This window comes from Microtus oregoni, unplaced genomic scaffold, assembly GCF_018167655.1.
Source record: "Microtus oregoni isolate MIOR12 unplaced genomic scaffold, Mior012 000110F_ref0000174, whole genome shotgun sequence".
In the NCBI taxonomy this organism is placed as follows: domain Eukaryota; kingdom Metazoa; phylum Chordata; class Mammalia; order Rodentia; family Cricetidae; genus Microtus; species Microtus oregoni.
Window position 1 is genome coordinate 53,342 of NW_024544728.1, and position 13,974 is coordinate 67,315.

At 41.1% G+C, this 13,974-nt stretch overlaps 1 protein-coding gene across 1 annotated transcript; it reads right to left on the bottom strand.

The window, feature by feature from the left end:
- Positions 1-355: 355 nt before the first annotated feature.
- On the bottom strand, positions 356-9,104 carry LOC121443629 (interferon-inducible GTPase 1-like). The gene is made up of 2 exons (XM_041645452.1): positions 9,029-9,104; positions 356-3,074 (listed from the first exon to the last, which is right to left on the bottom strand). The coding sequence occupies exon 2, from the start codon at positions 3,052-3,054 to the stop codon at positions 1,783-1,785; it is 1,272 nt and encodes a 423-aa protein (XP_041501386.1). The 5' UTR covers positions 3,055-3,074; positions 9,029-9,104; the 3' UTR covers positions 356-1,782.
- Between the last annotated feature and the right edge of the window lie 4,870 nt (positions 9,105-13,974).

The window sequence follows — 13,974 nt, forward strand, 5'->3', positions numbered from 1 at the left end:
CCCATTGTTTAACCCACGTAGTCTATAGGAATATAGCTGCCCAAATTTTAAAAAACTGTTCCTCTCCATAGATAATTTTTCTCTTTCTTTTGTGTCTCTCCTCCAGTCTTACTAACAGATGTACTGTTTATCTACATTTTATTTCAAGGATGACCAAATGTATGCCAGGGAGTGTGAAATGAAATAATAAGCCAGTAATAGTAATACATTAGAAATAGTATAGTATTACCAATAATAGTAATAAACAGTCACTATAAAGCTACTATAAGTTCTTGGGAATATCAAGTAACAATTAATGTGTTTTTTTTTACAAAAGAGTTTATTAAATAACTTTTGGTATTGATATGGAGTAAATCAGTCATTTAGTAACCACAACATTCAAAAGCCTATGAATATAAAGTAGGAAAATCCCTTCATCTTCACTGGTTCTGGTACAGAATTAGAGAGCTTCTTTAGTATTTTCTCAAAGATTCTGACTAAATAGGATTTTTAGAATTTCGGTTATTATTAGGACTTTTATGATCTGTATGGTTATTCCATCCCTCTCTCTTGTACTCTTTGTTCAAACATATATCTCTTACACTTTAATTTTATTGTATGAATATTTGTCTTGCATGCGTATCTATTAACCCCAGGTGTTCCTGGTCCAATGGCTGTCTGGAGAGGATATCAGATCCCCTGGAACAGGAGTTATAGGCTACTGTGTGCTACTAAGTGGGCTCCATTATGTGGGGACTGAACCCCGGGTCTCTGCAAGAGCAGTCAGCATTCTTGACCTCTGAGCCATCTTTCCACATCACCATTTACCCTGTTTCTGGCGTGCTAGAGCTTTAACCCGAGGTCACATGCATGTGCGCATTATACCACTGAGTTACCACCCCACACTTTCCTTCTTAGTTTTAAAGAAAATCTTTTTGTGCGAGTGCATTTGCATGTGTGATTACCATGACATGGCATGTATGCAAAGTTCACTGGATTTTGGTTTTTACCTCCATTTGCTTGTGTTAGGGTCTCTTTATAACAGCTGCATGTGGCAGGTTAGTTGGCCCCACAGTTTCCAGGATTCTCTGCCTCTGCCTCCTGTCTCTCCACAGGAGTGTATGGATTTCAGGTGCATAGATGGCTTTATGTGGGCTCTGTGGGTCTAAACTGAGGTCTTCAGAATTGCAAGGCAATTGATCCATCTCTCCAGCCCAGTTATGGCTTTTCCTGTGGCATTACTATGAAGAGAGGACATAAGTGTGAAACTCAAGTTTATAGAGGAGTCCCAGCAGCAGCTGTGGGCAGCTAGTCCCCCTCCACCCACAGTAAGAAAGAAGAGAGCAATGCATGAGTGCAGGTGTTCTATGTTAGCCTCCCGTTCCATATACAAAGTTAGGGATCAGCAGCTAGGGAATGAGGCCACCCACAGTGGGCAGCGCTTCCCACCTCAATTAACGTAAGCAAATAGTTTCCCAAATACAAGTCCAGCGGTTCATCTCCCATGTGATTCTAGAGTCTGTCGATCAAACCACCTATCACAATGTTAAACCTAAAAGTAGATGTTGACTTATATGAAATAAAGTTGTATAAAAGTGCAATGACTAGATCTGAGGGTTTATTCAAAGTGAGTAGATAGTTTTAGCACTCAGATTATTTACACATATCTGATCCCCTTGCTGCAGCTAATGTGGATATATGATCACTAAGTATGGATAAACGCTGCATGGTCTGAATAACCCAGTATGTTGTTTTGTAACATCAGTGTCCAGTTTTTCTGTCATTGATTCTGATTTTTGACAGCTACAAGATTTCAGCCAAATCAGAAACCAAGTTATTTTTTACACATATCTCTCTGAGAAGAGCATTAGCATCATCTGTCACTATATCAAGGAAATAATATTTTAGGTAAAACAATTCTTTAACATAAACATTCTTAGCAAATACATCCCCCTTAGCCAAACGAAACTCTTCATAAAGTCTTGAAAGTCTTTCTTGTATTGTTTCTTCCTTTGTAGTTTCAAACACATGAGGAGATTTCATCTTTGCCTTGAGCTGATCCACTGACACTTGCCAGTCCTCAGCCAAACCCTGCAAGGATGCATCATCCACTCCAAAGACAGCTCGATAGAGGTTCATGCTGTACTTAAGATCCCCCACATCATTGACCATTAAGAGGGTCAGTGAAGGGATCATATTGAGTAGGCCAGTCGCAAAGGCTTTGAGCCAAATGCTCTGCTCCAGGAACTGCCGCTTCCTTTCAATGGCCGCATCTGTAATACTTGGCAAGGAGAGCATAAAATTGTGACGTTTGTATACAGGGAGAGTATTCACCACCTTGTCCACCAGGATTTGGAAATCATAGTCAGATAAGATTTTATTAGAGATCAAGAAGATGGGTGGTTTCTCAATGTTATTCTCCTGAAAGGTCCTCACACAGCTGCTGCGGATCTGCTGCAGGACCTTTTCTCTGTCAAAGGTTCGTGGTTTGAATTTCTTCTCATTTTTCAAGTCAGAGTCCACCTTGGTTCTCACGAAGTAGAAATCCTTCTTCATCATGCGGATTGCTTTGGCGAGGTCTATATCATTTTTCTTAAAGCGTGTGGCAGAAAGAATGATGAAGAAATCATACTCGTTGAATTTCATTTTCTCCAGATAATCTTTGGGTGGGAAATTTGTGGTTCCAATCCCAGGCAGGTCCCAAAAAACCACATTGGGAATATTGGGGTGTGTGTAGGGATGCCTCTCCATGGTCGTTTCCACCACACCTATTTTAGCTGCATCTTTATCTTCATGCCCAATCCCCCTCAGGACATTGATGAAGCTGGACTTCCCTGCTCCAGACTCTCCTGTCACAGCAACATTGAGTGGGGTGCTATCAATTTCTTTTAATGCATTAGTGATCGAAGAGTTTGCCACCTGAATGTTTCCTTTTGACAAGTTTAACTCAATTGAAGCTAAGATTTCTTGAGGAATGATTTTGTTTTCTACTTTAAACTTCTTAAAATATTCGTTAAAGGTGGAGGCCAAATCTTGGTGGCGCTCATTCCTAGATGAAGAGAACCGCTGGCCCATGACTGTGAGCAACTAATGCACTGAAGGAAAGAAGGAAGAGTCAGGAGGATGTTTATGAAATTTGGGATCTATATTTTATCAAATTTCATGTATATTGCCACATACCATCCTTGATGATTGCAGTACTACATCCGATCTCCCACTGTGTTCATTTTACACATCTGAGACTTTGTGTCCTTTGACTAACATTTCCCTCTCCCACAGCTTTGCCCATCACCCTGCCTTCCACCTTTATGAGTTTGGCTTCTCTGGAGTTCACCAATAAGTGACACAGTAGGGCCATTCTTTCTGCAGGATCTGAGACCATCACATGAGACTTTAATGTTTTAGTCTCCATTGTGTCTTTGCAGATCCATCTTAACATTCAGTCTGCTCTGTGCTTCTGTGTCATGTAGACTTTATCACCAGACGCCCCTCACATTCTAGATTCCAGGATAAATCAGCTGTATTTTCATGTCCTCCTTGTTGATTTGCATGTCTGATTGTACCTGCTTCTATCACTCATTATCATTTATCCTATATGGTCTTTGTGACCTTTTCAGTCATCATGGTATGTTTAACAAAAATATTTTTTCTTATTTGTCTTCTTAGATCTGGTTAATGTTCCTCACACTTTCAAGCCTCTGGTTGTCATGCAGTCCCTTATTTATCTACTCGGCTTGTTTATTTTCTCAGTTTCTTTTTTTTTCTTTTTTTTAGTTTTTCGAGACAGGGTTTCTCTGTTGCTTTGGTTCCTGTCCTGGCACTAGCTCTTGTAGACCAGGCTAGCCTCGAACTCACAGAGATCTGCCTGCCTCTGCCTCCCAAGTGCAAAGTCTCTTGTTTTTAAGATCTATTCATGAAACCTTCCTGATCTCTAATATATAACACACTTCCAAAAAAAGTTGGATTGAAGGCCAATGCACAATATCCCTCCAAGGTAAACTGAGATACTTTGCAAAATATAGTGCATATTTGTATGGGGTGTAGTGTTGGCCAGTCCAGTCACCAATGCCACATTGATTTGTCCTAGAACCAAATTCTTTAGAAGAAACTTGGCCTCATTGAATAATTGAATAAGAAGCCAAGCCAGATAAAGTCCTATTCGGGACTTCATCCATCCCAATGAATGCGTGGTACACAGATGCTATAAGCAGGGCACCTGCTGCATTACAAATGGACACGGACACCATGTGCAGGAGACAGGAGAAAGAGCAGTCAGGAGGCTGAGTTGATATAGATAACAGCAACTCCTGAAACCTGAATTTCCAGATCTTTATTGGCTCTTGGGTTATTTTTATAAGCTTGACATTATAGATGGCCCTTCGGGAAAGGGGGGTCTGGCAGGCACTAAGTCAGTTACTGTAGGAACAACAGTAGATGGACATGTATAACTCAGTTCTATAGCACTGAGTTCCCCTGGCAGATTTTCATGCATCATTCCATAGCCCACAGAGTCCTGGAAACCAGGAAGCAGAGGCCATGAGCAAAGAGGGCTATCAACCTTCAGGTTCCACTAGACTCTCTCTATTCCTTGATTCATGGAAAATCTGGACACAAGAAGATATCATGAGATGAAAAACAGGTAAAGCTACTGGCCTTCCTATAAAAATATTTGGGTACTCTGAGTGCTGTACAGCCAGGTGAGATTAGCCTCCATGTGTGGATGCTCAGATAGGACAAGAACATGTGCTGTTATTGACTAAGCAATGCAGGTACCTTCATGGACAGATTTCTTCTTGCATTCAGTTCCTTCAAACTATCATTTTCTTTATTGTCAGCTAAAATATTATTGTGGAAGCTGGGGATTCTGAGAGGCATTTCTGTCCATCACTTTAAAATTAGCATGCTGAGGGAATGTAATTTTAAAAAGAATATGCTTTAAAGCTGGCCTACACCTATATGAATATATATGGACCCCATGAATAAAATTGTTATGCTCTTTTTGCTGTGTTGTGAGTGAAAGCATCACTTTGGAAATAGCTATGTGCCTGCTTTGCCTAACTTAGGTAATAAGTATTTACCGAATCCGTTATATTTTGCTTGTTTATTTTTGCCCTTTGTGCACTAAGATGTGGATTAAATGCAATGAATTTCTATTGTTGGTTAAACTAAAGTGGCCTGTCTCAGCAAGGACCCTTCTCCATTGCCAGAGATAAAGACGGGAAGGGAGACATCTCAGGGACCTGGATTTCAGCTCTTGCATACCCTGATGGTCCTGAAAAAGCATTGTGGCCTTTCTGATTCTTCAGATGTTTTTCTAATCTGGCCAGTGTTGTAGGACCCCTGTGCCAACACTTCAAAAGAGGTCTTAGAAAATTTGAAGAAGCCCTGGGCCTAAATTCTAGATATCTAAAGTGCTAACCAGGGGCACCTCGTTTTGTAAAGCAATCCCATTTTGGTTGGTGATCATATCAGAAATGATACTACTTTGGTTTCTATGACTAAAACCACTTTTTTCTTAGGATTCTTGCTTGTGTTCCATAGAGTCCTTGACTGCAAGCATCCATTATAGGCTTCTTATCAATCACATGGCAGAGATCCGTAAGAAAGGATTCCTTGTTCTGCTACATGGGACTGATCTCAGAGTCTTTTCCATAATGCTGTGTGCCTGTCTGTCTATGGCATTCACAACCCTTTTAACAAATCTCCTACTCAAACAACAATCTTCTCCAGTGTACTTCTAGAATTCCAGATTTTCCCAAAGTATAAACATGGAGTTTCTCATCCTATAGACCTGTGTCTCAGGGGGCAAAGATTGGGATCTGTGTTTGTTTTATTGATTAGAGCATTTGTGCTTTCCATGTTACAGAAACTTCCAGATGTGTGATTTTACAACTTAGTTCTGTAAGTATCCAAGTCAAAATTTCAGCTCAGTAAAATAGTAGTTTTCATGTTGACTGTTTTCCACCTTCACCAACATTCTGTTTAGTCATTCTGTTTAAGGAACTATAAACTGAGACAGAAGTTTTCTAATTTACTTCAACAGAAAATTAATACTTTTAAAGAACAGATTTAAGATTGAAGCTCACTTAGAGATATGAAAAATATAATCAGATCAGAAGATGTTAAAAATAACGTGCAGGATAAATTTCACAAATAATCCTTGACTGAGTTAAAATGTATTTGATATAGATTTTATGTATGTATATATTGTGTTATATCTACATCCATGCTTATGCTCATATACTGCTTCCATGGCACCAAATTGCTTTGTATTGGGGGATTAAGCTAAATTGAAACTAAATTGAAAATTGCTTATTTATAACATCATGTTTCACGATATTAAAAAAGTAAAGCATCATTCAAGAAGTAGGAGAAAAATATTTAAAAGGTTATACATATGCTTATATATATTTTTTGAAATGATGAAAAAAAGGAGTTTTAATTGGTTTCGTTTTCATGCAGAGTATGGGTGAAGATTTAAAAAAAAAAGTATATGGGTATGACTGAGTCAGCTACAGTTAAAGGCTATTAAAATTCCTAAAGGTAAACCTCACTAAACTGATACAAATCTAAAATTAATCTTATTTATATCAACAAAGTTCTCTTAAGATACTGATTTTGTTTTGGTAAATTTACAAAAGTAGACTTTAACCAAAATAATATTCATCAGAGCCATAAGAAAAATGTTGTCATAATTCACAAAACATCGAGTCCGTAGCAGTTCATGGCTAGTACATAATATATTTTTATACACATTTATGGGATTAGATGTTTCAATACCTAAATTGGTATGCACATTTTTTGTATAAATTTCTAAACTTTATGTTTCCTTAAGGCGGTAACTGTTCCTGTTTCCTGCTGAAGGCCTGACTGCTGGCAGGGCCAGGCCCTCAGCCCCAGCACCGCCAGCAGCAGAGCAGAGCATGGTCCACAACAGCCACAGAGCCAGACCCTCTTCCCCACACTCAGAAAAATGATGACTCTACGGGGTGGCGGGGTGCCACTCAACTCCTGGCCTGCTGGCTAGGCAAGTCCTATTATAAAGCCAGGGCCCCTCTGAGTTTTGTTACTGTCTCTCAAGCTGGACAGACATCCAGGTTCAACTCTCAGGCAGCCTCACTAAACCTAATGGAGGCAGTGAGGGGTGGGTGCAATGGGTGGTAAGGTGGGGTATCAGATTTAAGCTATTCTGGTAGTGACTGAAATTAACTATTTGGTAATAAATTTGACCAATTACAAAAGCTGACAGGACCCAGATGAAAATGAAAGCAGTAGAATCTATCAGGGCAACCATGAGCCTAGATCCTTTGCATTAGCCTGGGGGAAAGTTCCTAAGACAAAAGTTGCTGGGATCTATTACAAACGCCTCCCATCCTTTTGGTCCCCATGCCTTAATCTATGTATGCACACTCTAAAACTGTCTCGGGCCAACTAAATGACTGATAAGAAAGAGTACTTGTTTCTGTGACACATGATCTGAGTTCTAATCCCAAGACTTACATAGCAGACAGAACTGACTTTCACACCTTGTCTTTTGACCTCCACAAGCATACTCTAGCATGTGAGCACCTATCCCTGGTTTATGAGGGCACAGAGAACGAACACATAAATGTTATAAAAAACAAATAAAATGCATTATACAAAATTCTCCAAAACTACCGAACAAGAAAAAGAAATTAAACAAGAAAAATTTGCATTAAATGTCTTGCACAGAGCATGACCACAACAAAAGATTGTGCCGTGAAATATTAATCAGGACAAAAGGATGCATTTCTTCACTAACACACCAACTTCACAATCAAAACCAAGAAGTTAAAGAGGATTCCCTCATTAAAAATGTCCCTCAGCATCTACTGCTGCTGTTTTTCTAAATGGGAAGATTTCCTTCTAAATATTTTGGACTATACCAGAGATTAGTGATGCTCTCGGCCTTGCACAGACAAGCGTTTTGTTGTTTTTGCTCATTTCCCATTTTTTGCATTGAGTAGTATTTTAATGCACAGTCTCCTAACTGGTCAAACCTGGTGAGAATATGTAATGGTTGAGTGTTCATTCTTAGATAAAACAGTGACATCTTTATCAATCTCCTACCCTCACCAAGTTCAGAAAATATCGCAGAAGAGCCAGAGGCTGGAGATGGGGGAGTGACATAAAATAATGTCTTCTAAATATGACATGGCCTCTGGGGTTACCTACAGGAGACACACATAAGATTTATCTTGTTCTCACTTCAGCATGAATGAGATCAGGGGCACATGAAGCCTTATCCTTATGTTAGGATTAGAGACTTGTAGGGGGAGAGAGAGTCATTTTTCTTCAGATATAGACCACTAGAAAGTAGCACATGATCAAGTAAATAACCTTACAACAGAACAGGGAAATGATCCTGATTAAAATCAGTGGAGTATTAAAAAAAAAAGACAAGAAAAACATAGGGACAACAATGGAAAGAGGAAGGATCCCAGAGAGAATGAGAATGGAAAAGAGAGAGGAATAGTGGGTGAAGATGATAAAAATGCTCCAGAGATGCATGAATTCATTGTACAGCAAATACAAATATTTTTCAAACAAAAACTATCCTAGAATTGTTCCCCAGCAAGTAAGCAGAAGCATCTTACAGAGGGCATCCTTCACCCAAGTCTAGCTTCCACTGTTGTGTAAAACAAATATGCTGAACTTGGTAGAAAGGGACAGAAAAAAATACTGGGCAGTAACAAGATTGATACCACAATTTTCATATATTCTATAGTTATAATTCACAACACATATATACCAAAAGGCTCATTTTCATCTAACAAACAAACAAAATCCAAACCTAAAACAACTGGGTAAATTTTAAATAACTTGGTTATTTGCTTTAGGTCTATCTAAACTTGAATAATTACCTAAGAACATCTTAATTCAGTCCTGCCTGCCTCTAATCAAAGACCCCTAGCTTACAAACTGAGAATCCCAGCTCTGAGGATTCCTCTCTAAATGTCTTGTTACTCACAGGCTCCCTAGGAAGAGACAGAGGAGGGTGAGAAGTCAGATCTGAATTCCTAGTTACCAGAAAATCCTGTGTCCAGGGGATGCTCTCACTGCTCAGGACAGGAACAACCCTCAGCTGTGCTGGAGTGTTTGCAGCAGAAACAAGAAAGTTGGGTAGCTCCTTTGTCTTGACTTTTGTCCCATCTTCAGAGTGTGCTAGCCAATCACATAGGAGATGGGGTCCAGTTTTTTTTTTCTGAATTTCCTGCATTTTAAGAACAGGAAAATGAAACTAAACTAGCTTTTATTTTTTTCTCATTGATTCTACAATTGAAGGAAGTAGAAATCTCCGTAATAACAAAGGAGCATTTTACCTAAGGTTTAGCCAGTGTGAGGAGCTCCAGGCACAGAATACTGATAAGGTTAGAAGTTATTCCATGACCCATTAGAGTTTATTTTCTCTTGACCCCTGTTTATCACCTTGTTATTGTATCAAACTGACAAAGTCATAGTCATTTGAGAGGAGGGAACCTCCAAAAAAGAAAATTTCCTTCCTAAGAGTGAGCTGCAGGCACGCTGTACAACATTGTGTAAATTAGTGATTGATGGGGAGGGAGTAGCCCCTTATGCATGGTGCCTGCTTTGGGTTGGTGGTCTTGGGGTCTAAAAGGAAGCAGGTGGAGCAAGACATGGGGAGCAGCCAGTAAGCGGTATCCATGGTCTTTTCATCAACAACTGTTTCCAATTTCCCTGCCCTGTTTGTATTCTAGTCCTGGATTCCTTTGATGGCAAACAGAGATATGGAAGTGTAAGCCAAATAAACCCGTTCCTTTCCAGCTTATTTTTTGTTTAAGGTGTTTCATCACAGAAATAGAAACCTTAAAATAACGTGGTAAGAGGATCATGGGCTACAGTGAGAGATCTGCCATGTTGTTTTGAGAAAGAGTGTGAAAAGACCTTGGAACTTTGGTCTAGAAATCCATTACGAGTTCAAAACTTGATGATGTTTTCTTTGGTAGCGTGGAAGATAAGAATGTTGAGAGTAAAGCAAACAGTGGAGGCCTAACTTGTGAAGTTCCAGAGGGAGTTTGTGATTCACTTCAAGACCAAAGATGAGATCTGAGTATGGTGAGCTGGGACTGAAGAATTAGCTGTAATTCACAAGAACAGAGACAGTGACGTAAGTCTTTGCTTTATTGGGACAACTGGAGCTAAGAAATTAGCACTGATTAAGAAGAGGCCAAGAGGATGATTATATGTTTTTGTTTGGGTTCACCTTCTTAGTTAGCTTCTCTGGGATCATGAATTATAGGCTCAATGTCCTTTATTTATGGCTAGAAACCAATTATGAGTGAGTACATCCCATATTCCTCTTTTTGGGTCTGGCTTACCTCACTCAGGATAGTGTTTTCTATTTCTGTCCATTTGCATGCAAAATTCAAGAAGTCATTGTCTTTTACTGCTGAGTGGTACTCTAATATGTATATATTTCATACTTTCTTCATCCATTCTTCCATTGAAGGACATCTAGGTTGTTTTCAGGTTTTCGCTATTACAAACAATGCTGCTATGAACATAGTTGAGCATATACTTTTATTGTATGATAGTAACCTTCATCAGGCTATGAAAGGAGACAGAGACTAACTTTGGAGCACTGGACTGAAATCCCAAGGTCCAAATCAGGAGTAGGAGGAGAGAAAGCACGAACAAGGAACTCAGGACCGTGAGGGGTGCACCCACACACTGAGACAATGGGGATGTTCTATCGGGAACTCACCAAGGCCAGCTGGCCTGGGTCTGAAAAAGCATGGGCTAAAATCGGACTCGCTGAACATAGTGGACAATGAGGACTACTGATAACTCAAGAACAATGGCACTGGATTTTGATCCTACTGCATGTAATGGCTTTGTGGGAGCCTAGGCATTTTGGATGCTCACCTGGAAGGAGGTGGGTGGTCCTTGGACTTCGCACAGGGCAGGGAACCCTGATTGCTCTTCGGGCTGATGAGGGAGAGGGACTTGATTGGGTGTGGGGGAGGAAAATGGGAGGCGGTGGCGGGGAGGAGGCAGAAATCTTTAACAAATAAATAAATTAATTAATTAAAAAAAAAGAAGAGGCTCAAAAAACAAACAAACAAAAAAAAAGAAGAGGCCAACATCACTTAGGCAAAAACACTTATGTGAAGGGTTTCCTCAAGTCGGTGAATAGAAACTGTGTTCTAGAGTCCATCAAAGTTTTATATCTTACTAGAAGCCTAAGTGACATATAAGAGTCTCTCAGGTGGTTTGAAAGCATAAAGGGGTCATGGAGAACAGCTGTGGTTTGGCACTGTGAGAGGCCCTGATAGGGCATTGGAGAAGAAGCAGCCTCAGTATTAGTGGAAGTCCCAGGACAGAAGGGCTCATGGAGAGAAGTGGAAGCCTGGTTTGCTCCACGAAGCGAGCCCTGGAGTGGCTTTTGGTGATAGCCTCATTGTATCAAGGGACTCCATCATTTTGGAGATGCCAGTACCATGGGATTACCAGCAAGGACAGCAGCAGCAGTGTGGTGGAGTCAGCCCAAGTCAGTGCTGCAGAGGGTGAAGCCAGAGAAAGGACCTAATCTCTTTTAGAGCAGATCAGAAGATTGTGCGTGGATTCTAGACATTGGATATTGAGTTACTGTAAGGGCCTGAAAAATTTTAAGGAAATTTTTGCTTGCTTAATAGCTAATTAGGGCACTGTGTTTAAATGCAAGACATCGAGGGCTTTTTAGCTAGGGCGCCGAGCTCACCACAAAGTGCTCCTGCATCCTGGCAGCAGGCCACCTGTTAACTCCTAGCTCTGTGGTCCATCAGGGAGCAGAAATTAGGGTAGGACTCTAATTTTGGTAGGGTTCTAGAGGGAATGGGCTTGTTAGAGATAAGGCACACCTGCTGTTACCCAAGACTAACTCATTTGACCCAAAATGAACCTGGTTTGTGGTTTTTGCCTATATAATGTCAACCCCAAATGATGAAGGGGACTCTCCTCCCTATCGCTCTGTTACCATTAGAGGAGGAGACCCCAGCTTGCAGGAATAGAACTCCGAATAAACCTTGCTTTTTTATTCTGGACTTGACTGGATACTGATGGTCTCTCTGGGGGTTGCGACTTGGACACAACATTTAGTGCATTTGTCAGGAACTGTGGAGCCCCCCGCCGGGAAAACCAAGGTCTAGAGGTTTGTTCTAATACCGGTAAGGTGTATATGTATGTCTGATTGTCTGATATATATGCTCCTCTAAGCTCTTCAGCAGAGGGAAGGAAAGGCTCTCCTGGGGAGAGCAACTCTGAGAGAGAGAGAAAAAGAGTGAGAGAGAGAGAGAGAGAGAGAGAAAGAGAGAGAGAGAGAGAGAAAGCTAGAGCGAACAGACTTGGGCTTTCTGGGTGAGAGCAGACCAAGTGTTAACCAGGCCCTCATTGGGACAGAAGCGTCCTGCCAAGTGATACTGGAGGGGTCGAGAGAAGTCTCCATCAATTGGAGGTTGTAGCCTGTGAGACTGGCTGCTGCAAGCCTTGAGATAGCTGAAGTCAGGTTTCAGCCGACTCTGGCAGGGAGCGATCAGAAATATCTTTGTGGAAGTCCAGTTCCCAGTCAGGACTATTTTTGGGGTTCTTCACTTGCCAAGAGAGGAAGTATCTTGTTCTTTTTCCCTGGACATTGTAAAGGTGTGGATTTGTTCCTTGTTTGCTTTGATCAGGGTCTGTGTCTTTGTTGCTCTTTTCATTCTAAGCCGTTCCACTTCTCCCTCTACTACTATGGAAAAAAACCCTTCCACCCCTCTGGATCTAACTCTTGCTCACTGGCAGGACCTTAAGGATACAAACAACAACAATAGAGTATTGGTCCAGAAGCTCAAATGGGTCACCTACTGCTCAGTCGACTGGCCCTTGCTCAATGTTCGATGGCAGGGGGGTGGGAGCAGGGAGAGAGGAGGGAGGACTGGAGACTATGGATAGAGTGGCACGGATGGTCTCCTGCCCCGTGCCGGTCATCCTGACCAGATCCTTACATTGAGGTGATTTTTGCAGAAACACTGCCCCCTGACACATCAGCCCAGAGGGCCAAGCTAAAAGCCCTGGTAAAGACCTTGGACTTGGGAAAGGACAAAAGAATTAACATTTACGGAGATAGCAGCTAAGCTTTTGCTACCTTATATATCCACGGAGAGAGGCTTGCTGACGGCAGAAGGAAAGACTATCAAATATAAACAGGAAATCCTAAGCCTGTTGCAGGCCCTATGGCTCCCCCCAAAATTGGCTGTGCTGCATTGTCTGGCCATGAAAAGGGAAACTACTTGGCCACCCCAGGAAACAATCTGGCAGGCAGGACAGCTAAGGAAGTGTCAGTAAGTAAACCATACCACACCCTATCAGCCCAGACACACCCGGGGCCATGCTCTCTTCCCCCCACCCTCTTGTTACAAGCAAGAGGAACCTGCCTGGGACACACAAGTTGAAGGGGCTCAAAAAGAAAACGACTAGTGGTACCTTCTTATTGGGAAAATTCTTCTCCCACAATTCATGGGACAGTATTTATTGTATTGACTCCTCTGCTCTATCCACATGGGGGCTAAGAAACTTAAGGATTTACTCCAAGGTCACCCTTAAAGATTAGGCATGCCAGTCAGCTAATTGACCAAATTATTCTTATTATTAAAAAATCCCAGGCATGTCAATTGGTAAATGCTTACCAAACAAAAGGAGAAAAAGGTACCTAGCAAGAGAAACACGCCCTAAAATATATTGGGAAACAGACTTCACTGAAGTCAAACTGGGCAAATACAGATATAAATACTTGCTAGTGTTTGTAGATACTTTCTCAGGATGGACAGAGGCATTTCTGTCTAAACGTGAGACTACATACACTGTAGCCAGAAGATTCTAGAATAAGTTCTTCCCAGGTTTGGTGTTCCACACGTGATAGGGTCAGATAATGGACCTGTATTAATCTCTTAGGTAAGTCAGGGAATAGCCACTGCACTGGGAGCCAAATGGAAATTA

Bases quoted from the DNA above. Each gene is read 5' to 3' on its own strand.
- LOC121443629 (XM_041645452.1), bottom strand. From the start codon at position 3,054: ATGGGCCAGCGGTTCTCTTCATCTAGGAATGAGCGCCACCAAGATTTG.